This window comes from Triticum urartu, chromosome 3, assembly GCF_003073215.2.
Source record: "Triticum urartu cultivar G1812 chromosome 3, Tu2.1, whole genome shotgun sequence".
Taxonomy (NCBI): Eukaryota; Viridiplantae; Streptophyta; class Magnoliopsida; order Poales; family Poaceae; genus Triticum; species Triticum urartu.
The window spans coordinates 699438145-699463936 of NC_053024.1; the positions used below are offsets into that span (position 1 = coordinate 699438145).

At 44.7% G+C, this 25792-nt stretch overlaps 2 protein-coding genes across 2 annotated transcripts; both read left to right on the forward strand.

Annotated features, from left to right (window-relative positions):
• Nucleotides 1–6918: 6918 nt before the first annotated feature.
• LOC125545996 (S-formylglutathione hydrolase) lies at nucleotides 6919–11892 on the forward strand. Its single transcript, XM_048710073.1, has 7 exons — nucleotides 6919–7190; nucleotides 7276–7393; nucleotides 8719–8766; nucleotides 9747–9943; nucleotides 10114–10212; nucleotides 10307–10372; nucleotides 11317–11892. The coding sequence occupies exons 1-7, from the start codon at nucleotides 7029–7031 to the stop codon at nucleotides 11497–11499; spliced, it is 873 nt and encodes a 290-aa protein (XP_048566030.1). The 5' UTR covers nucleotides 6919–7028; the 3' UTR covers nucleotides 11500–11892.
• Nucleotides 11893–19896: 8004 nt separating this feature from the next.
• LOC125545997 (disease resistance protein RGA5-like) lies at nucleotides 19897–24240 on the forward strand. Its single transcript, XM_048710075.1, has 4 exons — nucleotides 19897–20783; nucleotides 21232–23163; nucleotides 23321–23371; nucleotides 23945–24240. The coding sequence occupies exons 1-2, from the start codon at nucleotides 19957–19959 to the stop codon at nucleotides 23144–23146; spliced, it is 2742 nt and encodes a 913-aa protein (XP_048566032.1). The 5' UTR covers nucleotides 19897–19956; the 3' UTR covers nucleotides 23147–23163; nucleotides 23321–23371; nucleotides 23945–24240.
• The last annotated feature ends 1552 nt before the right edge of the window (nucleotides 24241–25792 follow it).

Genomic DNA, 25792 nt, shown 5'->3' on the forward strand with positions numbered 1-25792 from the left:
CTCTTCTTCTTTTTTCTTCTCCTCCTCCTCTTCTTCTTCTTCTCCTCTATCTCCTCTTTTTCTCTCTTTTCTTCTTTCCTAAAACTAAACTAAACCTAAAACTAAAACTAAAAAAACAGAAAAAAGAAAAAAACTAAATCTAAACCTAAAACTAAACTAAAACTAAACAACTAAAACTAATCCTAAAACTAAAACTAAATCTAAACTAAACATAAACCTAAAACTAAAAAAACAGAAAAAAAAAGGAAAAAAAGGAAGAAGAGACTCACCTGCGGTGGAGGAGGGGGGCGGTGCGGCCTGGGGCGGCGGAGGAGCGGGGCGGGGCGGCCTGGGGCGGCGAGGAGGGGGGCGGGGCGGCCTGGGGCGGGCGGCGCCGGCCGGGCGGCGGGCGCGAGGCGGGGCGGGGGGGGCGGGGCGGCGGCGGGGTGGTGGGGCGACGGGGCGGGGGGGGCGGGCGGGGCGGGTGGGGGGGCGACGGGGCTGCGAGAGTGGGAGAGAAAGAGAGAGAGAGGGGGGGTGGGGGCGCGGCCCCGTTAACGTTACGTGGGGCCTCCCTCTTTGCCGTCCGCCACCCTTTGCCGTCCGCCTTCTTGCTCTTTGCCGTCCGCTAGCGGACGGCAAAGAGGGGGCCCGTTAGGTTTTTTTTGCAGCTCGTCAGTGGGGCCCCTCCCTCTTTGCCGTCCGCTAGCCGACGGCAAAGAATCTTTGCCGTCCGCTAGCAGACGGCAAAGAACTGGCTGATTGGCAAACTTGGTCTTTGCCATCAGCCAGTTCTTTGCCGTCCGCTTTTTGGAAGCTGATGGCAAAGAACTGGCAGATGGCAAAGTAGCTGATTCCAGTAGTGCATAGACAAACATAGTGTCACTAGTATGCCTCTACTTGACTAGCTCGTTGATCAAAGATGGTTATGTTTCCTAACCATAGACATGAGTTGTCATTTGATTAACGAGATCACATCATTAGGAGAATGATGTGATTGACTTGACCCATTTCGTTAGCTTAGCACTTGATCGTTTAGTTTGTTGCTATTGCTTTCTTCATGACTTATACATGTTCCTATGACTATGAGATTATGCAACTCCCGTTTACCGGAGGAACACTTTGTGTGCCACCAAACGTCACAACATAACTGGGTGATTATAAAGGTGCTCTACAGGTGTCTCCGAAGGTACTTGTTGGGTTGGCGTATTTCAAGATTAGGATTTGTCACTCCGATTGTCGGAGAGGTATCTCTGGGCCCACTTGGTAATGCACATCACTATAAGCCTTGCAAGCATTGCAACTAATGAGTTAGTTGCGGGATGATGTATTACGGAACGAGTAAAGAGACTTGCTGGTAACGAGATTGAACTAGGTATTGAGATACCGATGATCGAATCTCGAGCAAGTAACATACCGATGACAAAGGGAACAACGTGTGTTGTTATGCGGTTTGACCGATAAAGATCTTGGTAGAATATGTAGGAGCCAATATGAGCATCCAGGTTCCACTATTGGTTATTGACCGGAGACGTGTCTCGGTCATGTCTACATAGTTCTCGAACCTGTAGGGTCCGCACGCTTAAAGCTCGATGACGGTTATATTATGAGTTTATGTGTTTTGATGTACCAAAGGTAGTTCGGAGTCCCGGATGAGATCGGGGACATGACGAGGAGTCTCGAAATGGTTGAGACGTAAAGATCGATATATTGGACGACTATATTCGGACACCGGAAAGGTTCCGAGTGATTCGGGTATTTATCGGAGTACCGGAGAGTTACGGGAATTCGCCGGGGAGTGTATAGGCCTTATTGGGCTTTAGGGGAAAGAGAGAGAGGCAGGCTGCGCCCCCCCCCAAGGCCTAGTCCGAATTGGACTAGGGGGAAGGGCTGCGCCCCCTCCTTCCTTCTCTTCTCTTTTCCCTTTCCTTCTCTCCTACTCCTACTACTTGGAAGGGCTCCTAGTTCTACTAGGAAAGGGGGAATCCTACTCCCGGTGGGAGTAGGACTCCCCTAGGGCGCGCCATAGAGAGGGCCGGCCCCTTCCCTCATCCACTCCTTTATATACGTGGCTAGGGGGCACCCCATAGACACAACAATTGATCTCTTGATCTCTTAGCCGTGTGCGGTGCCCCCCTCCACCATAATCCACCTCGATCATATCGTAGCGGTGCTTAGGCGAAACACTGCATCGGTAGAACATCATCGTCGTCACCACGCTGTCATGCTGATGAAACTCTCCCTCAACACTCGGCTGGATCGGAGTTCGAGGGACGTCATCGAGTTGAACGTGTGCAGAACTCGGAGGTGCCGTGTGTTCTGTACTTGATCGGTCGGATCGTGAAGACGTACGACTACATCAACCGCGTTGTGCTAACACTTCCGCTTTCGGTCTACGAGGGTACGTGGACGCACTCTCCCCTCTCGTTGCTATGCATCACCATGATCCTGTGTGTGCGTAGGAATTTTTTTTAAATTACTACGTTCCCCAATAATGGGACCCCCTTGACAGTTCACTTTGAATAAAACTCCTCCAGCAAGGCCCAACATTGGTTTTACATTTGCCTAACAGCCTATAACTTTCCCTTGGGGTTGCAAACCCGACGGTCATCTTTATTTTAACCCCCCCGGGGCCAGTTGAAAGAACATGCGGTGCCCCCATGTTTGGTTTTGGTAATTGATGACAATCTCTATGGACTAATGGTTTCCTTGAGTTATATTTGAAGGTTTTGTCCATAGGCTTTTCTTGGAGTGCATGTGTTGATTTCAAGGAGAGTTTGTGTCGACCAAGGTGTTATTCAAGGAATTATCCAAAGATTGGTCATGTGAGAGTTGAGCTTATTGCAAGCATGTCTTGAAGAAGAAGATTGTGTGATCATTCATGTCTACCTTCAAGACATCATTCAAATGAAGAGAATTGAAAAGGTTCAAGGTTGATCAAGACTAAGTCAAGAGTGAATCAAGTTGATCAACTCACAAAGCGCAGAAGATGTACCGAGAGGGATCAAGTGATCCCATGGTATGGTAAGAATTGTCAATCACGCTTTGTGTACTAACCCATGGTCTTCGTGAGAGTTCTTTGTGGGGTTAGGTTGCGGTGTGCAAGTTCAAGTGGAGCATCACGAAGAGATCAAATGCTTGAAGCTTGCCGTCCTTTGTGGTGATGATGGACTTGTGAAGATGTGCCAAAGAGTGGCTCACCCATAGTGGAGTATGGGGGAGCAATCAACTAGTCTTCATCGAGCCAACACAATCAAGAAAGGTGGTCCAACTTGAGGAAGTCAAGATCGTCATCATCTAGCTCAAGTGGACTATGTGCAAGGCAAAGGTTTGCCCTTGATAGGTTTTCTATTTTACCGGTCTCATAATGGTAGTTGGGAGACTGGGTTATAGGATCGATTGCCGTACTATCAAGGGGGGCTCTCGATGAGTAGCTTGATCGTATCGTTCGTAGAGAGATCAAACCATTGCATCCTTGCATCATCTTTCTTGGTTCTTGTTTGGTTCCATTTGTGAGTCTTAGAGCTTATGGTCATCTTGATGACAAGCTTGAGTTCATCGAAAACTGAGTTCGCATGCTTCTTCTATGATGTTTTCGATGTTGGAGGTTTTGCCGGTTCTTCTCTGTTGGAGGTTTCACTCCTTTTTTTGTTGGCATACCTCCCCTGCCTCTTCTTACTATAACCAGTCATTGTTTTGATGCTACTCGTCGTCTTGTTTCCAACAAGCTTGAGTTTGCTCAATTCGGAGCTCATATGCAGAAGTTATGGCAGTTCTTGTTTTCTTGGAAGTGGTTTTTGTCTGGTCCCAGCGGTAGTACCGCGTGCCCCAGCGGTAGTACCGCTTGGAACTCTCAGTCGTTGTACCGCTGCTTCCGGGCGGTGGTACCGCCAACTTGCTCAGCAAAGACTTGGGCGGTTGTTTCGGCCAGGCACCGCCCAAGTACCAGTCAGGCCTCTGTTTTGATGCGGTACTCGGGCGGTGGTGGCCCGGTTGGTCCAGTCATACCGGTACCACTGGTGTCCGGAGCGGTTCTACCGCTCAGGACTTAGCCGCCCGAGCGCTCAAGGCCATGCGGTTGCACCGGCCCGGTACCGCTCGACTACCGTACTCAGGGGTGACTCCCTTATGTTCCTATGCGGTGGTTGAGCGGTGGCTGGACGGTTGGTCCAGTTGTTCCTCTCAACCGGTGCTACCGCCTGGTCGCCCGGTTGTACCGCCTGGTAGGGTTCTGTGCGTATACTGTGAGTCCCGGTTGTACCGGGACCAGGAGCGGTAGTACCGCTCGTGTGCGGGCTGAGCACATAACGGTTGGATTTCCCCCCTCCTATAAAAGGGGGTCTTCTTCCCCAATGAACAAAATATCTTAAGCTCGTTTTTGCCCCCATTGTTGACCTTCTTTGAGCTTGCTAACTCTCAATCCCTCCATGGATTCTTGCTAGTTTTTGAGGGAAAAGAGAGAGGAGATCTAGATCCACATTTCCACCAATCATTTTCTCCTCTATGTGAGGGGAACCCCTTGGATCTAGATCTTGGAGTTCTTGGTGTTCTCCTTCTTGTTCTTCCCCTCATTTTCCTCCCTAGCATTAGTTGCTCCGGTGGGATTTGAGAGAGAAGGACTTGGGCACTCCGTGTGCCCTTGCCATTGCATTTGGTGCATCGGTTTGAGTTCTCCACGGTGATACGTGGAAGTGAAGTTTGAGAAGCTTATTACTCTTGGGTGTTTGGGCACCCTAGAGCTTGTTCCTCTTGGGTGCCTTGGCGCCCTAGACGGTTGGTGTTGTTCGGAGCTCAATCATTATGGTGTAAAGCTCCGGGCAAGCGTCGGGGTCTCCAATTAGGTTGTGGAGATCGCCTCGAGCAATTTGACGGGTACCGGTGACCGCCCCCAAGGGTTGCCATAGTGTACGGGTTCGGTGACCGCCCCCAAGGGTTGCCATTTGTACGGGTTCGGTGACCGCCCTCAAGGGTCCCTTAGTGGAATCACGGCATCTTGCATTGTGCGAGGGCGTGAGGAGATTGCGGTGGCCCTAGTGGCTTCTTGGGGAGCATTGTGCCTCCACACCGCTCCAAACGGAGATTAGCATCCGCAAGGGTGTGAACTTCGGGATACATCGTCGTCTCCGCGTGCCTCGGTTATCTCTTACCCGAGCTCTTTACTTATGCACTTTACTTTGTGATAGCCGTATTGTTTCTTGTCATATATCTTGCTATCGCATAGTTGCTTATCTTGCTTAGCATAAGTTGTTGGTGCACATAGGTGAGCCTAGTTGTTTTAGGTTTTGTGCTTGACAAATTAACCGCTAGGTTTATTCCGCATTTGTTCAAGCCTAAATCGTAATTATTTTAAAACGCCTATTCACCCCCCCTCTAGGCGACATCCACGATCTTTCACCAGTGCTCCTCTGAGTGTTGGTCCGAACTGGGCGATGTCCAGCGCCCCCTGGGCAACTAGGGTCTCAGCCAACCCGACGTCTGGCCCATCCGGTGTGCCCTGAGAACGAGATATGTGCAGATCCTATCGGGATTTGTTGGCACAGTCGGGCGGTCTTGCTGGTCTTGTTTTACCATTGCCGAAATGTCATGTAACCAGGATTCCGAGACTGATCGGGTCTTTCCGGAAGAAGGAATATCCTTCGTTGATCGTGAGAGCTTGTGATGGGCTAAGTTGGGACACCCTTACAGGGTATAAACTTTCGAGAGCAGTGTCCGCGGTTATGTGGCAGTTGGGAATTTGTTAATATCCAGTTATAGAGAACTTGACACTTGACTTAATTAAAATGAACCAACCGCGTGTGTAGCCGCACGGTTTTGGTTTATGTTTGAACGTAAGTAGTTTCAGGATCACTTCTTAATCACTTCTAGCTTCACGTCCGTTGCGTAGCTTCCAATCTTATTCTTATTTGCGTATGTTAGCCAAACATATTTGTTTAGCGCTTGCTGCAACTTCACCTCATTACCTTATCCTACCCATAAGTTTAAATAGTCTTGATCTCACGGGTTTTGAGATTGCTGAGTCCTCGTGACTCACAGATACTACCAAAACAGTTGCAGGTGCCGATGATACCAGTGCAGGTGATGCTACCGAACTCAAGTGGGAGTTCAACGAGGACCTTGGTCGTTACTATGTTTCGTTTCCTGATGATCGGTAGTGGAGCCCAGTTGGGACGATCGGGAATCTAGCATTTGGGGTTATCTTCTTTTCATTTGGATTTGACTATAGTCGGTCTATGTGTGTATTTTGGATGATGTATGAATTATTTAAAAATTGTGTGACGTGGCAATTGTAAGCCAATTCTCTTTATCCCTTTCTTGTTTCATTACATGGATTGTGTGAAGATGATCTTTCTTGCAACAAAACCACAATGCGGTTATGCCTCTAAGTCGTGCCTCGACACGTGGGAGATATAGCCGCATCGTGGGCGTTACAAGTAATGAGTTGCCGCAATTATGTCTACATAGAATCCGATTTTTTCAACATTATAGAAGCTGCCACTTTATTTTTATTTGTCTTCCTTCGTTATTTTATTTATACTTTTTTACCCTTTTGTCTTTTATTATTATTTTTCAACAATGTTGGTAAAATTGTTTATAATTTTTAAAATATTCATAATTTTTTTAAAAGTTCATAATTTTTAGGATTTTATATTTTCTGAAAAACTAACTTTGAAAAAATAGCAAAATAAATAAATTAAGTATTAAAAATGACCACAAAAGTTCTAAAAATCATGCTTTTTGAATTTTTTGTTTAAAAAAATGTTCATAGGAGTTTATAAAATGGTTTCCTTGTTTTAAAATGCTTTTTAATGTTTTTAAAGTAATTATTGTCGTGTTTTTGGGACCGAAAAGAAAAAAACCAAGGAAAAACAAGATGAGAATACGAAAATACCAACGGAGCGACAGATAGGAGGAGGTCCCACTTAAAAGAGGCCACCGGGTGACCATGGGGTTTGGATTGGGATCCATCCCCTTCTAGAATCTACACTCTCCCATCTCCAGTCCAGTCTCCACCCACCACCACTCCCTCACACCCCGCCGGCGACCGCGCGATGGCGGCGGCCGCTCCCCCTCCCGCGGCGGCGCTGGAGCAGCTGAGCAAGACCAAGATGTTCGGCGGCCACAACCTCCGCTTCCGCCACCAGAGCGCCTCGCTCGGCTGCCCCATGACCTTCTCCCTCTTCCTCCCCGCGTCCCCGGCCTCCAAGCTCCCCGTGCGTGCCCTACCTCCCGCCCCCAGGACCGCACTCCCCGTCTCCGGCCTAGAGATCTGACGGCGTTGTCGTGGGTGTGGTGCAGGTGCTGTACTGGCTCTCCGGCCTCACCTGCACCGACGAGAACTTCATCATCAAGTCCGGCGCCCAGCGCGCCGCCGCGGCACACGGCGTCGCCCTCGTCGCCCCCGACACCTCCCCGCGTACGTTTAACTTTAACCCCCCTCTCTCGCCGCGTTCAATTTCTAGGGTTTATGCCTGCCCCTCCCTCCGCGGCCGTACCATCCAATTGTGAGTGGAATATTGGAATTGGTGGGGGGATGTGGCGACTGGCGAAACGCAGTAAGGTTAAGATTTTTTTTTTGTGGAATTTTTTGGTGGTTTATGCATTTAGATTCGGGAATTGGGATGCCTCTACCAGACAAATTGTAGGATGTACCCATATGCCTGCAATTACCACGGGTTCACGACCAATTATTTTTTTATTTTATCAAAAAAGAAAAAGAAAAATAAAAGGGAAAAGAAAATTGAGATCAATCAGGATAGGTATGAGCGGCTTGAATTCTGCATGTTGAATTTCGACGGAAAATACCTCTGATGCCTCAGAGTAAGTTTTGTGCGTGCATATGGATACACTCAATTCCAAGCATTTTCTGCCTCAGGGACTATTAAGGGCCTAACTCTAATCACTAATGTGCAATTGCATCGTGTCAATGGTGGCAGTGCACATGACTTGTGGTACCATGTCGTCTATTTGTTTGATGATTACGTTTGTGATGTGTTTGCTGAACGCTGAGGCTTCAGGGCAATTTGCAACCATAGATGCTAAAACTGATCAGATATTAGTAAACTACACAATTGGGTCTGTTACATTATCCACCCATAAATAGTCCTGATCCTTTCTTTGCTGGGTTGGACATGGTGATGCTCATGAGTATCATCTGACTCATACAATATGACTTTCGCCAACTAATAGTGTGTTACTTGATATCTGGTGCAATTTCCCATGTCCATTTGCTAGCACCACGCCTCCATCTGACTGTTTGAATTGCCCCTGTTTAATGGTTATGTTATGCCATTTTTGTGCCTCCATGGATTATTGTGTCCAAAATTGTTTGCGGTAGTGGGATTGTTCGGGGCTGGAGCCTGGAAGACACTATAACCAAACAAGGCCAACAAAACACAATCTGCCCCTTGTCTGCAACATGTATAAACTGTATTTTACATTTCATTTTTTAATTTTTTGAGGAATAAGATTCAGATTCTTCTGTCCAGCCTAAAGAAGGCGTAGAGTCGAGTCTGAATAGTTTTATGGGCATTCTAGCTTGATGAATGACTGCCGTTTTCCTGATATTCTGCCAACCGACAAAGTGTTTCGTTTCCTTTGACTACCAAATAACTTTTGGAATGTTCAATGTGATCTCATATGTATTCTTCTTATTGCCTTTCTTTTGTCATGAACACATTATATGATCTTGGTCCTTGTTTAAACCTTTTCCTTTTCTCATCACTCCTTTGTTTCATGCAGGTGGACTAAATGTAGAAGGGGAGGCAGATAGTTGGGATTTTGGTGTTGGTAAGGACTATACCTACGATACTCTTGTTGTGCCATTTGCACTTTATGGGATATATAATTCGGCAACTTCCATGGGAGTCTACAAATTACGCATGAACTTCCATTGCCATTTATAAACGGAATAACGATATTCTGCATGATTTCTAGCATTCGTCGAAAACCTTCCAGTAGCTGTACTGTTTGCTATTTTTTGTGTTAAATTTATGCTGCTTTGTTTGTATTGTGTTAGTTACGGTGCATATATTTATAATTTTGTTTGCTTTTGTTAAAAAACATCTGCACATAATTGCCGCAGTTGACAGATAAACCTCTTGTGGTGTTGAAGAGAAAGTAATTATTTAATCAACACATCAGATGAAGAATAGTCCTTTTCATGTTGACATTGCTGTATATTTATGTGGTCAAAACTCAACCAGAAAGTAGTCTGATTGTCCTAACAGCTAGCGGTGACACGCTTTATCCCAAGTTCCCAACCATCAGTGTGCCGCCAGCTCAGATGTTTTTATTTCTAATTATGCAAAGCATAGCAGATTTATATCTGGTGGATTAGATTTTTTTTTATCAATGTGGTATCTGATAATGTGGTTGCTCTTTAGCCTTTGTTACCTGTTAAGTCAAACATCATGTACTATTCATTCACCAAGTGAATTTGACAGATATGGCAAATGGAAATGTCATGTGGACATTTTTCTTTCATCTGTCACCTATTTTTGACCTTAAAGATTCAATAATGGAGTACATGTTATTTGGTCATAATAGGATTTCTATTCATTAATCTGTGAGGTTCTTCTACACAAGGTCTAAATCATTTAGGTAATAATGAATTCATGAATTTGTCCCTTAGAAGGTGCAGCTGCTTTATATTTGTTGAGTTTTTATATGCAAGTACCACTTCAAGAATTGTGTCATATGGATAGGCCTATGTGTTGTGCATGTGGCTAGAGGTAACTAACTTCCCTATCTTGACTATTTATGCGTAGGTGCTGGATTTTATTTGAATGCCACAAATGAGAAGTGGAAAAACTGGCGCATGTATGATTATGTTGTGAAGGAGCTGCCAAAAGTTTTAACTGACAACTTTGAACAGCTTAACACGTCATGTGCATCAATTTTTGGCCACTCTATGGGAGGGCACGGTGCACTGACTATCTACTTGAAGAACACTGACAAATACAAGGTACTATTTGACACTATTTGTTAAACCCTCTGCATCTGGAAATTCCTGTCTATGAACCTTTTTTCAGATTAGGAAACCCGTAGGCATCTACTTCACGCAATATCTGTACTCTCTTGTAATTACTTCCATGAAATCTCACTTGGCATTGCGAATTTATCTTACCTATGCAGTCAGTGTCTGCATTTGCTCCAATTGCTAACCCAATAAACTGCCCTTGGGGTCAGAAAGCATTCTCAAACTATCTGGGCACAACTAAATCAGAATGGGAGGCAAGTCTTCTCTGAGATCATTCCCCTCTCTCCCTCCCTCCTTCCATTCTCAAACCGGCCATGTAAAGTACTTAATAGTGCATGCTTACTGCAGGAATACGATGCAACCTTGTTGGTTAAGAAGTGCAACACACTTTCAACTCCTATCCTGGTTGACCAGGTATAATGCAACAGTGCGATAAATAATGCCCTTTTCCTGCTTTCATGTTATTTCTAGCCCATCGATGTTTTTATTCTATATTGTTGGAATGAACCATTTAGTGTGTTACATTGCATATTTCAATTCGAAGTGTAGTACAACCAAGCAACTAGTCATCTCCATAAGCATACAAGGTAGTTGGATAAGGTCCCTGGAAGGTATAAATGAGACGCAGTCTTCTCTGAGATCATTTCCCTCCCCCCCTCCTTCCATTCTCAAACCAGCCATTCACTTGATGTGACACAAGGATCCTGTTGTAAGGTGCTTGTGATAACATGGAGTCATCCTCGTGGACAACAGGGAATTGATCGGTTAGTTATAAATTGGGGCCTAGACCAATTTAAAATGAGTTGGTGCCTGAAAGACGTGATGCCATTTTGATTGATATTCTAGCTGGGCATGATCGGTTAGCTTTGATACTTTCTTCCGTCTAGATTGGCCAACACTGGTAGGAGTTCATTGCATGTTTCAGTAAGTGAATCTGCCAATATCAAGGTCAACATGTTAGAAGTTCCAAGTGTAGCATCCCTTTTCTGGCAGGGAGTGAGATGTTGCGAGGTTATAATTATGCATGTTCAACTGAACTGCCTAGAGCTGAAGTTTGGCAATTCAACAGCACTGCGTCAAGGAATCGATTATACATAGGATGACAGGTTCGATTGAACTAGTTGAGAGTACAAGGCCCTGGGGAGTAACCGTTGGCTTGTACATGACTTGTTTCTGAAGGATATGAATTTGAGAAGATGTGACATTTATCATCTCACAATCAGAGTGCGCTTTATTTGCAATCTGGACTGCCTAATGCTCACATCTGCATTGCTTAATTATCTTGCTTCCAATCATATAACAGTGAAGAGGAAGTAATGTTGGCACAATCACTTAAGTTTATGTGTGGATTGGAACAGGGAGAGGATGACAAGTTCCTGGCGGAGCAGCTGCTGGTGGGCAACTTCGAGGAGGCGTGCAAGGCGGCGGGCGCTCCCCTGATCCTGCGCATGCAGCCGGGATACGACCATTCCTTCTTCTTCATCGCCACCTTCATCGACGACCACATCGCGCACCACGCCCAGTTCCTCAAGAGCAGCTGACTGGCCAGCCACCTGTAGCGAGTGATGCGATCGGTAGAAGTGCCAAGTCAGCGGCGTCGCCTGCCTCCATATACTACCATCTGTGTTGTTATCACTTCTGTGTATGCGTCGTGTGTCGGTTGGATTGAGACGAGACGAAGTGTGTGGAAATAATGTGGACGGCTTGCGGTCGTCTCTGAAGTGCGCGTGCGTGCGTGCATGCATGCCTTGGCTGGAAATTCAGTCGGTAGAATTTGCTGGCCCTGCTGTAGTAGCGTGGCGAGCGCGTCGCATTTGAGGTTTAAAGCGTCTGTGGCAGCCTAGGCCACGGGCGAGTAAAGCACACATGCCGAGCGTAGCAGGTGTCACGTGATGGGTTGCCCTCGTCTGGATATGCAATTTTTTCTTTGTGCACGGAATGCGTTATGTCGATCGGAATCTTTGCCCGTAGTATGGCGTGTGACCATGCACGCGCGGGGAGTTATTTCGTGGTCATGTCAAAACTTGTACGTGGATCAGCAGTAATCTTACTGTAATTCGTACAGCTACAAGGTGATACTCTCTCGAACTGATACGTGGATTAGCAGTAAACTTACTGTGTACTGCACGTTTTTCTCTATTTCGTACAGCTACAAGGTGCTACCTCTTGTCCTTTTTAGTGTGCATATTAGTTTTGTCCGAAGTATCAGTCCTTTGATCAAATTTACAGAAAAAGGTATCAGTACTCATAATGTCAAGGCAATACTGCTAGATTAATTATAAAATGTAGATTCGTAGTATATGTAGTTGGTGTTGTAGATGTTCATGTTTTTCAATATAAATTTGGTCAAGATTTAAACTTCATAAAATTTGTCTTGACACAAATCTGACACGAGGAGTAAAAATGACCAGAGATCTCAGTAAAACAACTCGTGCACAAGAGAGCGAACAAGCACTCCCATGTACACCGCACCCATAGTAGATAATTAACTCAGCCATTGTTTCGGGCTTCACTGCCTGCCTCGAGCCAAACACTCGAAGAAAAACTACTCCTGCACACCGCACCCCGCACGCCACGCCACGGCAAGTTCCGGGAAGCTTCCCCGCAAGCGCCAAATCCGCGTGCAGGCGCGCTCGTGGCCGACCCACCACCGCCCGCCCCGGCCCATCCACCATAATTTACCCACCCCTGGGCCCTGGCACACCAGTCCAGACGGCGGCATCCAATGCCCCCACCCACCCGCCCCGAGATCGGATCTGAGCCCTCCACGCCCACCACCTCTCACTCCCGCCCCACCCCGCCGACGCATGGGCCCATTCCGCGCGGAGGGCCACAGCGCAGCGCCTCCGCGTGGGCACATGGCCGGTCGCGACCGCCACCTCGCCCGCTCCCCCCGCGGTTATTTCTACCGGGCCGAGCCGCGCTTGGAGAGGGCAGAGTCAGTGGAGGTGGAATGGACTAGACTAGATCTTGTAGCGGGGTCTCCGGCCGCCTCTACCACCGAGGCGAGCACGCCCCTGCCGGCCTGCTCTGTCGTCGGTGAGCACGCGCAGCGGCCCGAAGAGGCGCGTGCTCGCAGGGGGACTGCCGGATCTCGCGGGGCAAAGTGCGCCAGCGATCCGAGGTATACCTCGTTCTCTTCCTGTCTGGATCCGTCCGTCTACTTCAGTTTCGTACAGTTTACTAAGTAGATCCACTGCTTAAGCGTGAGCTGTTGGTGATCCGCCGTAGGTTTTACTATCTCCTCCTTCCGTTTCAGTAGATCCGCTTGAGCTAGGCTGTTGGACTAGGATCATAGGTGCGTGCATCTCAAGCCCGAACTGCTGGGCATCCACCGTAGTAGAATCGCGCGTTCACTTTGAAACTTGATTAAATCGTAGGGGTTCGACCGAATCATGAGTAGATCTATTTTCTTCAGCAAGTAAATCATGCGTGCCAAGTACTTTTTTTCATTGCCGGCTCGTGTGTGCATCTTAGTTCTTCAGTGCAGATTGCTGGCCATCCATGGTAGATTTATAGTGTGCTAATCTGATGGTACAAGCTGCTCGAGGAAACCAAAAGTTCTCTATGCCTTGCTCTACTACTTCTACGTAGGTCTGGGTTTCTTCTATGAAGAGATGTGCACCAGTGATAATAGTGTGAGATTGTTATTAGCCCGTTACTTTTTTTGTGATGGTTGGTGTGTGTGCGATCTTAAGTGCAGACCGCTTGTCATTCACTGTTATTTTTTATGTGTACATTTAGAGTGTCTGAGTTTCTTTTAGGTAATGCTCATTTCTTTCCTAGATGAGATAACTAGCTCATGATTCAGTACTGTATTTCTCTTCATGAAGATATATTGTACTCCTGCAGGTTTGCTTGCCTGCCGACCTTACAAATATTTTCTTTTCAATAGGTACCTTGGTATAGAATAAAGTGAAGAGAGCAGAGTATCTTGGTCGTACTAATCAATTCATCATATTATGTGCGCAATAAGATTTTGCTATGCTTTCACCGTTGATGCCCACTGGTTGGATCATGCTTCTGTTTATGAGCTCATTGAAGTAACTCTCTTGTAGCTCAAATGGGCCAATTTCTCGTTTGCGTGGCACACAAAACCTTCAGCTATCCATCTCCATATCAGTTGTTCTCTCTTAATTTTGTAATCTTCTGGAAATATGCTTACATATAATAAATGATGCGAAGGTAGATCATAGAAACATGAACACAATTCTTAATCTAAAGCAAGATGGTGTAGGCTACTTTTTGTGATTTAACACAAATAGCAGGCACACATGCACCAATACTAAGAAAATTAGCAAAGAAAATGAGTAAAAGAGGCACTTGACTTGTAGATTATAAAAGAGTGATGATCTAGAAGTCAACCCTCTTTTACCAGTAGTTTTGATCTACCTTCTCATCCATAGGATTAGTTATTATGTCTAAGCATGTTTATAGAAGATTAGAAGATTAAGCAAGCTCATTCGATATGTAAGGTGGATAGTTTGAGGTTTTGTTTATCATGAAAAACAAGGGATTAGCAAGTTTGAACTCGGTGGTAGAATTGCTTAGTGAGATCGTGAATAGGAGCATGATTCAACCAATTGACATCAATGTTGATAAAGGCATGGAAAAATCTTATTGTATACATGATATGGTGATTGATTCCATATGCTGAAGAACCCTTGCATGGCACTCAGTGAAAGCCTTCTATCCTAAGGCGGCAAGATGTGAAGATTATCCATCCGAAAGAGCATGACAGGTAGCAGCTATGTCACAATGAGGTCTGTTGCAATTGTTGATTGGGTGTAGCTTGTTGAGTGCTCCAAGTTCTACATGCCCTGGATTTAGAATATTGTGCTGCATGTCTCCATTCTTGGCAGTCACAATGATTCAAGAATACTGTGTTTGCAATGACATGAAGTTCCTATTGTATTTCTACCAACTAGTGCTGAATTAGTCATGAGTCTCTTGGTGTATTTGTACCCACTGATGCTGAATTATAGTTGAGTCAAGAACTGTCAAAGTTCTGTGTCGGCTCCTGCAGACTTGTTTACCCCATTCCTTTATTTTGATGCTGGCTTGTTATTCTGTGTGATTTTGGTTATACAATGTGTCCCTTTTCTTTATAGCAGTAGCAGCTTTTGAAGTCTTCTTGCTCTGCTCTTTGTATGAAATGTAAGGTAATTGTTCTGAAATGATATGTATATGTTGCTGTGTATTTTTTTAATGTCCTGTATATGTTACATGAACTGATGCAATGATTTTTTGTAGGTAAAATTAGATGTACAGTACCAACGTCTTCAACTGTTATTTTCTTTCTGACTGCCATCAGTGGCAGGATCACAAGTGAGGCCGTGCAATGTCCGTGCTTATCTACTTGTTGAACCGTTTGAGGATATTGGTCATGCATGCTTTCCATTTTTGCTAACTAGTTTTTGCTAATTGAGGCGGCATAAGAGGCTGAGGCTCTAGAGCACTGCATTTGCCTTGTTTTGATTTGTATTTCTTCTGTAGTAGGGGCATTAAGTTCTAATTGAGATTGTATTGCAGTCAGTTCAGTTTATAGTACAATTTTTCAAACAGTTCAGTTTATAATAAGACATGAAGTTGTAATTGAGATTCGATTTAATTTAGCCGCAACAATTTTTTGATCCCTAGAAATTCTAGTGTTACTCGATCCAAAGCCAATTCCAAGCTGTAGTGTACATGATCCTTTCAATTTTTTGAGACTTTGGATAGTTATAGCGGCCCATGGTGCAAGATGTACCTTTCTTTGGCACAAACAACAACAACGCGGTCAGCTCATATGCTCTTGGATGAACAGTAAATTTGAAAATTGTTTAAAAATTAAAAAAAATCTGAATTCTTTTAGGCAAACTTTAAGAAATGTTTGGAGTGCTTGCACTCGTGGCCAAAAAGAAAAATCAAATCAATGCTCTGAAATGGTACTTTTGAACACATAAATTTATTTTGTTTGCCATGATTTTCACCAATGTGATTTTATTATAATGAAACTCTGCAAGCACTACAAACATTACCTAAAGTTTGTAAAAAATGGTTCACATTTTTTTGGACCCTATTGTTCACACCAGAAGCATTTGATCTCGAGCTGAGAAAAGTACTGATGCGGTCAATGTTGGTTTCCTACATTCCTGGCTACCCCAGCTTCTACTAGGAAACAAAGATTTTTCTAGTGTTTTTTTTAAAAGTTTTACTGTTCACTGAGAGCAGCCGAGCCCGGGTTAGAAATGAATATTCGCACGCTACCAGCCACTTCACCCAGAACACCACCAGACTCGCGTTTAGTTAAAGCCGCACAAGCTAAGACAGGGAGATCGCAGTGTGATCTTCGCTTCGACAGGTTACTGATGGTGCCAGAAAATACTACTCCCCCAGTTTGATTTATAAGATGTTCTAATATATTTAAAAATCAGAACTATATACACGTGTTTCATGTGTTTGTTTATTTATTTCAGTCCGAATGTAGTCTATATTGAAATGTCGAAAACGTTTTATTATTTGGAACAGAGGTGATGCATCACATTAACTGTTTGAAGCATTTATGTTGCATGCTTCAACATTGCACATAACGTGGTGAATATTACATGTGACTGTGTGTGCTTCTGTATTTAGAGTAACCGAGCCGTTCATATCAACGCATGTCTTCTCACGTGGCATTGCAAGTAGCAGGAGCTAATCGAATTCGTCGACATGGACTCCAAGGTGCGAGCCTCCAGCGCTCCCCTGCTTCTAGTCCGACCAAGATATAGGTTCAAGGACGCTGCATTTGCCTTGCCTTCTGTAACAACATGAAGCTTAGGGTCTGTTCGAAGACTCTCCACTACCCAAGTCCGCTCCGGGAGTTGGTGGAGCTATAGTTGAAAATGACGGAGCGGGGAAAAAGGAGCTCCATAGATTCTGAGATTTCAAGGAGCTAGAGGACTGCCGAACACCTCCTTACATGATATTCACTTATGCCTGAATTCCGTTATCACTTCCGTCGATTCAAGAACTGTCAAGTTTCTGCCGTGCCTCCTGCATTACAATGTACTGCTGGTAGGTTAATTTGCCTGCTTGGATTATCTGTTTCGTTTCTTTCTTCATAGCAGCTTTCAGAATTCAGACTCGTTTAGTGCAGACTTGTGGAATAAGAATTTGTTCAGTTAATAAGATCTTGTGAAGTTTTGCCTTCAATTCTAGCCGTTGCGTTTTTGTTTCTTCATCACCTTTTCATGGTACAAAGTTTACCAAACAAAGAGGGAAAGTAGTGGGTGTTAGTGACCCTGTTGATGCATCGATGTCTGAAGTTAAGAAAGATTTGATGAGCAAACCATATCAGGCAACTTGTTACTTTTCTGTAGCGTAGCAACACGTCAGTTTACACCACATGTCATGACGGTACATAAGCATGATTTTAGGTTGATAGGGCACACAGTAGCAAACAAAAGGAAATACAAAGGCAACAAAATAAATAATTCTCCTTTTGAAAAAATGTAAATAAATAAATTTATATAATCAACTATTCGCTGGTTCTTTCTTCTACGCGTTCTCGCCTCTAGTTGGGTCGCACTTTTCACGCACCATCTTTTTTAATTAGCTAGAATTCACAAATTTATATAATCAACTATTTTTTTTCTATTTTATTTATTGATGTGAAACTTGAATCTAGATTAGAAACTGTGTGGTGTAATAAAAGCATATCGTGTTGATGTTGTCAAATTTCTGCCCTTTTTTGTGAACACCACAAACCGTGTTGATGATACTTCATCCCACCAACTGATGGCTGATGAGCAGAATGACAAAATTGTTTTAATTCTATCATGAGGACTTCTTCAGTTTATGATGGCATCTGTTTGTCCACAAGCGCATTAGATGCTCCGATGCAGCAAATATATTTTGTATCCATCCTTAGGCTTCATTCAGTTTGAAGGATTTTTACAAGAAAAGCATAGGAACAAAGAGATCCAGAGAAGAATTTCCTATAGATGCATTCGGTTTGTAGGAAACGCGTACGGGAATTTTGTAGGAATACTATTTATTTTCTATGTTTAGAGAAATCTACACATCCACTCAAAGCTTATTTTGTGTGTACGAGCGAGACAAGACAATTTCTCTACTACTCCTAAATCCTATGTTTTTGTTTCCTCCATACCGAATGAGGCCTTATACTTTCAATCAAACAGTGCAAGGAAATAGTCTTAGGACCTCTTTGATTCATAGGATTTCTAAAATGCAGGAATAGGAAAAATACTGGAACGCAGTAGCATGGCATCTCCAATCTTATAGGACTAATGGGCGTTTGATTGCACATAGGATAGATGTTCTTGACACGGAGCTGGAGTAGATGGAAATTCTACTATGAAAACTAGTACAAACAAATCCTAAGGAAGAAAATCTTACGAATTGTAATCCTAGGAATCAAACCACGAATGTAGGAAAAAGCCTTAAGGATTACAATCCTACAAATTGTCTTTAAAAATCATTTGAGTGAAAGAGGCCCTTCGAAGTTAGCTGCGGGAATATAGCTGCGGAGTCTAGATCAACCACCGTTCTTAAAATTAGCAATATGTGGTCATTTGCTCCACTACGGACGCAAGGAGGTGCGTGGTTCCAAAGTTGATTAAATCCAACGACCAAGGCAGCTGTGGGTTTCTAGACAATGCAAAACTTAGCTATTTAACTACACTAATGCACCTGTTTAGAGAGTTGGGGCATCGAGCCATCGATGGCATCATCTCAAGTGTCCTGACGCCCATTGTCTATTGGCAAGCACCAAAGGACAGGGCCAAAGGGGCATACGCTTATCCTAGCGCATACTTAGACATAGTCACATACACATCCACTGATCCACATCCACATGGCTATTAATTAGTGTGTTCCACATGGGTGACAACGCGTCGCAAAGTCAGCGCATGGAGATTGATTGGCTCAAATTTGACAATACAAATAGGAAAGACATATGAGTTACTGTGGAAATTACTTTTGGAGGCCGAGCTCCATGGAGGCCTCCAAATGCAAAATTCAAAATTCATGAAAATTCATACATTTCAAAAAAATTCTGGAAAAAAATACAGATATAGATGAAGGCATAATGCACAAGTGTGTATATTTTCAGGATGAAATACATTGGAATGAGGGCTTTGCAGAAAATAAAAAACATTTGGGGCTTTTTAACACATGATACTAGTCATCCCCAGACCATGAATTTGTCTTTTTGTACAAGTAGTATTTCAACGTATTTCATTCTGAAATTTTACACACATACACCTCACATCCTTGTTTACTTGTACAGTTTTTTCCAGATTTTTTTTGAAACCAAAAGTTTTTATTTTTCAAAAATTCGGCCTTCATGTAGGCCGAGATCCAAAACGCTTCTCTCGAGTTATTGGCCCTTAAATGATGCAACAATTCATGGAGTTAAACAGGTTCAAATCTGTCCTTTGTTTTTTTTTCTTTTCTTTCGGTGCGCCGGGCGGTGGTTCCCTAGTTGATTAATCCAATTATCCAAGTAACTGTCATGCTTGTCTGGAGTCAATGCAAACTGAGTTGTCCTGGTGCTTAAACATGGCCACATGGATGTTAATTAGTGATGCACACATGATCTTAGGGAACATCAGGAATCTCTCTAGTTTTTCTAAGTCACATGAAAACTACGCGTACGCTAAGTCAGTGCCTTGTGATTGGTGGTGCGGTGTATAATTACGAGGCTATTTATTTCTTCCATCTCAAGATCTAATCTAAGCCTTGTGAGAGTAACACCGTCTACTATTACTACCACAACCGCCGATACATGGGACCCCGCTATCCACAGCCCCGCATGGCAGCCAGACTATGAACATGACCGTCTAACTAATCCAGATACATCGTTAAATTAGTAAGAATTCTGTACAACACTGGTTTCTATACCTTAGCCAGTTTCTCCCTTATGACACGATCATTGCCTAGTGTGCCTTTGGAGTAACCACATAGCGCTTCCAGCCCTCTGAGACCCAAACCACTCCCAGAGAGGCTGAGACATGGAGATTGCCATGGGGGCTATTGGCCCTCTCCTCCCGAAGCTCAGTGAGCTGCTCATGGGAGAGCTCACCATGGAGAAACAAGTGAGGAAAGGCATCGAGTCTCTCATGATAGAGCTCACATTGATGCATGCTTCCCTGAGTAAGGTGGCAGAAGTTCCCGTGGACCAGCTTCACAAGGGGGTCAAGATTTGGGCAGGAAATGTCAAGGAGTTGTCGTACCAAATGGAGGAAATTGTTGATGTTTTCATGGTGCGCGTGGGGGATGGTGGCAAACCTGCCAACCCAAAGAACAAAGTCAAGAAGATACTCAAGAAGGTTAAAAGATTATTCAAGAATGGCAAGGATCTCCATCAGATCTCTGATGCTCTAAAAGAAGCGGTTCATCAAGCTAAGCTGTTGGCCGAGCTGCGCCAAAGGTATGAGCAAGGGATGCGAGATCCTAGCACTAGTGCTAGTGTTGACCCTCGCATGATGGCCCTATACACAGATGTGTCTGAACTCGTCGGCATTGATGAAACACGAGATGAGTTGATAAACATGTTGATTGAAGGTGATGATTGGTTGAAGCATCCATTGAAGACAGTCTCTATTGTTGGATTTGGTGGGTTGGGCAAGACAACTCTTGCCAAATCAGCGTATGAGAAGATCAAAGGGCAATTCGATTATGATGCTTTTATTTCGGTTTCTCAGAATCCCAGCAAGAAGAAAGTCTTCAAGAATATTCTCTATGAACTTGACAAGAGCAAGTATGCACGCATTCATAGTGAGGAATGGGAAGAAAATCATCTGGTCGATGAAATAATTGAATTCCTTAATGGAAAGAGGTACATGTGTTTCTTTCCTTTTGCAAACGGATTAATTATCATTTTGTCTACTTAAATAATGATAGTATTTTAGAGTAGTGCATATGCATCTTGATACCATATTGTTGATTTACAATTTTATGCTTTTGGCGTAAATGATGTAGTTAGTACATAACCCATCTTTCAACAATTAGGGAGTGCATACATTAAGGCGACCAAGAAATTCTTATGCCTAAGTGGATGATCTCAACTGTTAATGCAACAATTGCACATTTCTAGAACTATAGTTGCACATAAGTTATGGTATGTGTGTGGAAATCTAGGTCTCAGAATATGCAATTTGGTCGAGTTATAAATACTTTTTTGTTAGTTTCCTCTGAAATAACATATCCATACTAATATAATATATATCTTACTGTATATATCTTCATTGTACTGATTTACTAACTAATGCAAAATGTAAACAAAGGTACCTCATCATAATTGATGACATATGGGATACAGAAGTGTGGAAATTAATCAAGTGCGCTTTCTCCAAGAAGAGTCCTGGAAGCCGACTAATTACGACAACCCGCATCATCAATGTCTCTAAAGCATGCTGCTCTTCCAAGGATGATATCTACAGAATGAAACCTCTTTCAGACGTTGTGTCAAGAATGCTCTTCTATAAAAGAGTATTTAATGAGAAAGGGTGTCCTCAAGAGTTGGTGCAAGTATCCAAAGACATTTTGAAAAAATGTGGTGGCATACCATTAGCTATTATTTCTATAGCAAGTCTTCTGGCTAATAATCATGAGATGAAAACAAAGGACCAATGGTATGCTTTGCTCAATTCCATTGGTCGCGGACTTACAGAAGATTGCGGTTTGGAGCAGATGAAAAAGATATTATTATTCAGTTATTATGATCTACCTTCGTATCTGAAACCTTGTTTGTTATATCTTAGCATCTTCCCAGAAGATCACAAGATTATGAAAGGAAAGCTAATATGGAGATGGATATCAGAAGGTCTTGTTTATAGTGAAAAACAAGAAACTGACTTATATGGGCTTGGTAACAACTACTTCAATGAACTTGTAAATAGAAGTATGATCCAGCCAATTTGCATTGATGATAGAGAAGATAAACAAGCGTGTCGTGTACATGACATGGTGCTTGATCTCATATGCTCACTGTCAAGTGAAGAAAACTTCGTCACAATTTTGGATGGCACCGGAAGAAAAATGCCTAATTTGGTTCGCAGATTGTCCATCCAAAATAGCAAGATGGATGTTGATATTTCTAGGATGGCACACATGAGATCTATTACCATTTTCACCAATAAGGTTGTCGGGAAACTGTTGGATATTTCAAGTTTTCAAGTTCTTCGTGTGTTGGATTTCGAAGGTTGTGATATCTCGGATATTGGGTATGTGGGAGATCTTTTACATCTGAGGTACTTAGGACTAAGATATACTCATGTTGAGGACCTTCCCACTGAAATTGGGAAGCTACAATTTTTGCTTACCTTGGATTTAAGAGGTACTAAGATAAAAGTTCTGCCATCAAGTGTTGTTCATCTAAGACGTCTGATGTGCCTGCATGTTGACTATCATATGAAGCTGCCGTCTGGGATAAGTAATCTGGTTTCCCTAGAAGTGCTAGGTACAATGATGATGTTTGACAAGGACCTCAATGCTGTGAAAGAATTGGGCCATCTGACCAAGCTCAGGGTGCTCCAAGTTTACTACCATGTTGATGAGATCCTGGATAAAGCTTTGATGAGATCTCTTAGTAATCTGTACAAACTGGACAGTCTAGATATTTATGTCCGTGGTGGAGAAATCAATTTCCTGAGCGAAGATTGGGTGCCTCCTCTGCAACTCCGTAGATTGGCTTTCTCGTTACCGTCGAGTTGGTTCAAGACACTGCCATCATGGATCAATGCTTCATCGCTTTCTCTCCTCACCTATCTTCATATAAAGGTGGTTAAAGTGTCATCGGAGGCCATCCAACTTATTGGGATGCTTCCTGCTCTTTGTGTTCTCGAGATAATGGATATTTCTAAGTTCTATGAAGAGCGTGTGGTGGAAATGTCCGCCCTTTCCTCTGTTGCGTTATTCCCGTGTGCGACGGAGTGTCACTTCCTTTGTATTGGTGCATTGCCATCTATGTTTCCACGAGGAGCTGCACCGAGGCTTAAGCACCTTGGCTTCACCTTCTCAGCTAAGTGGATCACCCGTGAAAACATCGATTTGTGCAAGCGCCACCTCCCTTCCTTGGAGCGAGTTGAGGTTAAAGTTATTAAGGAGGAAGCTAGTGATCGCGAGGTGTATGAAGCAAAGGCAGTGCTGAGGGCCGCAGCAGAGGACCACCCCAACCATCCCGTCCTTGACTTACATTGACGCATGTATAGGAATAGGTACGCACACTAGGTGTTCATTCTTATGTGTCATTGCTCTTTCTTTGTTTCTTTCTCAGTTTCTAGAGAAATACACCTCCACGAGCTAACCTCTGGTGTACGTGTATTCTTTTGTTTTCTCACCAAGTGTTTAATTCCTCTCCACTTCTTTGTACAGTTTTAGGCGGCGAGAGTGCTAGGTCGATTCACCAAATCTTTCACTCAGCAGGTATTATGCTAACAGCATTGAGCTATACTTAATTTCAATATTTTGTTTAGCTAGCTAGGTCGATTGATCTGGACCCTAAAGCCTAAATATTGTAATATGAACTACTTCTACTTATGCAGCAAAGTTACAAGATTACATATGTTAAGTAATTCAGATTAGTGAGCAATCCACTAAGTAATATGTGTTTCTATTGGATGAAACCTGTGCTTTTATTTTCTGTTCGGAACATTTGACTGAACCATTTGTATGCATGTGCTTGCACGATCCACATCTGCATGTATTTGCTAGCAGTATATGCTACGCGCCCATCTGAAGTTCCAGCAAATCTGCAATGTGGATTTCGCCTTGGTTACTTATGGTGCATAAATACATAGCATCAGTTGTTACTTCTGCTTGCCACAAGATCACATATAAAGTGCTCCACGTTACATTAGCAAGCAATCCACTAGTAGCACTAGTACAAATACGTGCCCTGTATATGTGCCCTTTTCGTAGTTGGATGGACTATGTTTTCTTCTTCTGTAACATTTAGCTGGGCCATTGACATGTATGCCCTTCAACATGGCATTGCAGGCAGCATGAGCTAACAAATGTCGTCGACATGTACTTGATCGCGCATGCCTCCACTTCTTCTCCAGCCATACTGTCAAGCACACTGCGTTTGCCATGCCGTTTGATCCGTCTTCGTTCTGCAACAAGATGAGGCAAATCAACCGACTCTTCTAACTTTATACAGGGGACCAAATCATATATGTGATGTTTTTTTTTGTTATCTTGCAACAAAATTGTATCAAGTGAAGCATACAAAGACGATGATCTCATAGATCGATTGTCATTAGCAGTGTCTTGTTATGTTGCCCCTCGGTTAATGCATGATTAATCTTTTTTCTTGAACGGTGCGTGAGAGCCAGTCGGTTTCGGACGCAGTTTCAACCAGAGAAATCTAAGTGAAGCTGTAAGGCTGAAGCCACGCCAAATTCAGTCGGACAGATTATTTAGCGATGCCTCAGTTTGTGCAGCGTTTGTTATACATGGGCACATTCGGGTGTAATTACTGGCCAGGTCCTTGCGTTGTTGTGAGGTATTCCGATTTGTCACCACACGTTCCAGAAACGTTGGTCAGGCCTTCTGCTGTCTGCTCTTTTGTAGCAACTTCTGCGTGAGTGGGGAGATTTCAGATGGAGTTGCAATCAGAAAGATGCAGTGCCCAAGCTTACTAGTAGTAGTAAGAAAATGATCCTTAGGTGAAAGCGAAATCACGCACGATTAGAGCATTTCCAGCCATTCGGCCCCCCAGGCGCCGAAAAAGAGCGCCCTGGGGGCGAGCCGGCGCTAGATCGCCCCCTGGGGCTCGGTTTGCTCCCAGTCATGCGCCCGCGGTCGCCGCGGGTTCGGCGAAGTTCGTTTCAATTTTTTTGCAAACTCGGCAAAATTCGGCCAATTTTCGACAAAATTTGTACAAAAACTTAAAAACATGCATGAACTAACTTAAAAACGAACTAAAAGCCTAATAAGCCGCTGTCGCCACCGTCTACATGCCAAGAAGTCTGTAGAAGCGGGTGTAGTCGCCGCCGTCGTCGTCGTCGCCGCGCGCCTCACCTGCGTGCCTGCTGCATCCCTCGTCGGGGTCGCCGACAGCGGTTGACGGCCCGGACTCGCCCTCGTCGTCGCTGTCGATGATGATAACGCCGCCCTCCTCGGCGACACGGCGACGCTCCTCGGCGCGGCTACGGGCCTGGGTCTCCAGTTACGCCCGACGCTGGCGGCGCACCTGCTCGCGGACGTAGTCCTCCCTCGCCCATTTGAGGGCGGACTCGTCGTAGGGGGCCACCATGCCGGCATGCTCCGGCTTCACGGGGAGCATGTCCGGCTCGGGCTTCGGCCGGACCAGGCGGACGGAGCGCCTCGTCGGTGCAGTCGCAGGCGAGGGCTCGTTGATGACGAGGGTGCCGCTGCGAGCACGGCGCCCGAGCGGTGTCTCCTTCGGCTCGGGCTTGACGGGGCGGAGGGCCGGCGAGCCGAAGCCCGACGACGAGGACGACCCCGGCTCCATTCGCCGCGGCATCCAGGAACTGCCACGCCGACGAGAGAAGGAGGGCCGTGTCGGGTACTCCAGCCGCGACACATTGCCGGTCTCGATGTGGTCGAGGACGGCGTCGAGTGTGCGGCCGGGGACGCCCCACCACTCGCGCCGTCCTTCGGAGTTGTGGTAGCCGCGGGGGGACAATGCCGTTGACGGAGGCGATCTGCTCCACGCGACAGCGCTGGAAGTACATCGTCCATAGCGTTTCGCTGTCAGGCGCGTACCTCGGCTCGTTCCGCTGCTCCTCCGTCAACGAGGAGCGGATGCGGGCGATCTTCGCCCGTCGTGCCGCCCCTTCGCGCACCGGGACGCCGCCGGCGCTCAGTCTCCACGAGCCA

What these genes read in the sequence shown, in the direction of transcription:
- LOC125545996 (XM_048710073.1), top strand. Translation starts at nt 7,029, where the DNA reads ATGGCGGCGGCCGCTCCCCCTCCCGCGGCGGCGCTGGAGCAGCTGAGC. An exon ending in CGCCCCCGACACCTCCCCGC is followed by an intron (nt 7,394 to 8,718) that starts GTACGTTTAACT and finishes TGTTTCATGCAG; the next exon opens with GTGGACTAAATGTAGAAGGG. An exon ending in TAGTTGGGATTTTGGTGTTG is followed by an intron (nt 8,767 to 9,746) that starts GTAAGGACTATA and finishes ATTTATGCGTAG; the next exon opens with GTGCTGGATTTTATTTGAAT.
- LOC125545997 (XM_048710075.1), top strand. Translation starts at nt 19,957, where the DNA reads ATGGAGATTGCCATGGGGGCTATTGGCCCTCTCCTCCCGAAGCTCAGT. An exon ending in GAATTCCTTAATGGAAAGAG is followed by an intron (nt 20,784 to 21,231) that starts GTACATGTGTTT and finishes ATGTAAACAAAG; the next exon opens with GTACCTCATCATAATTGATG.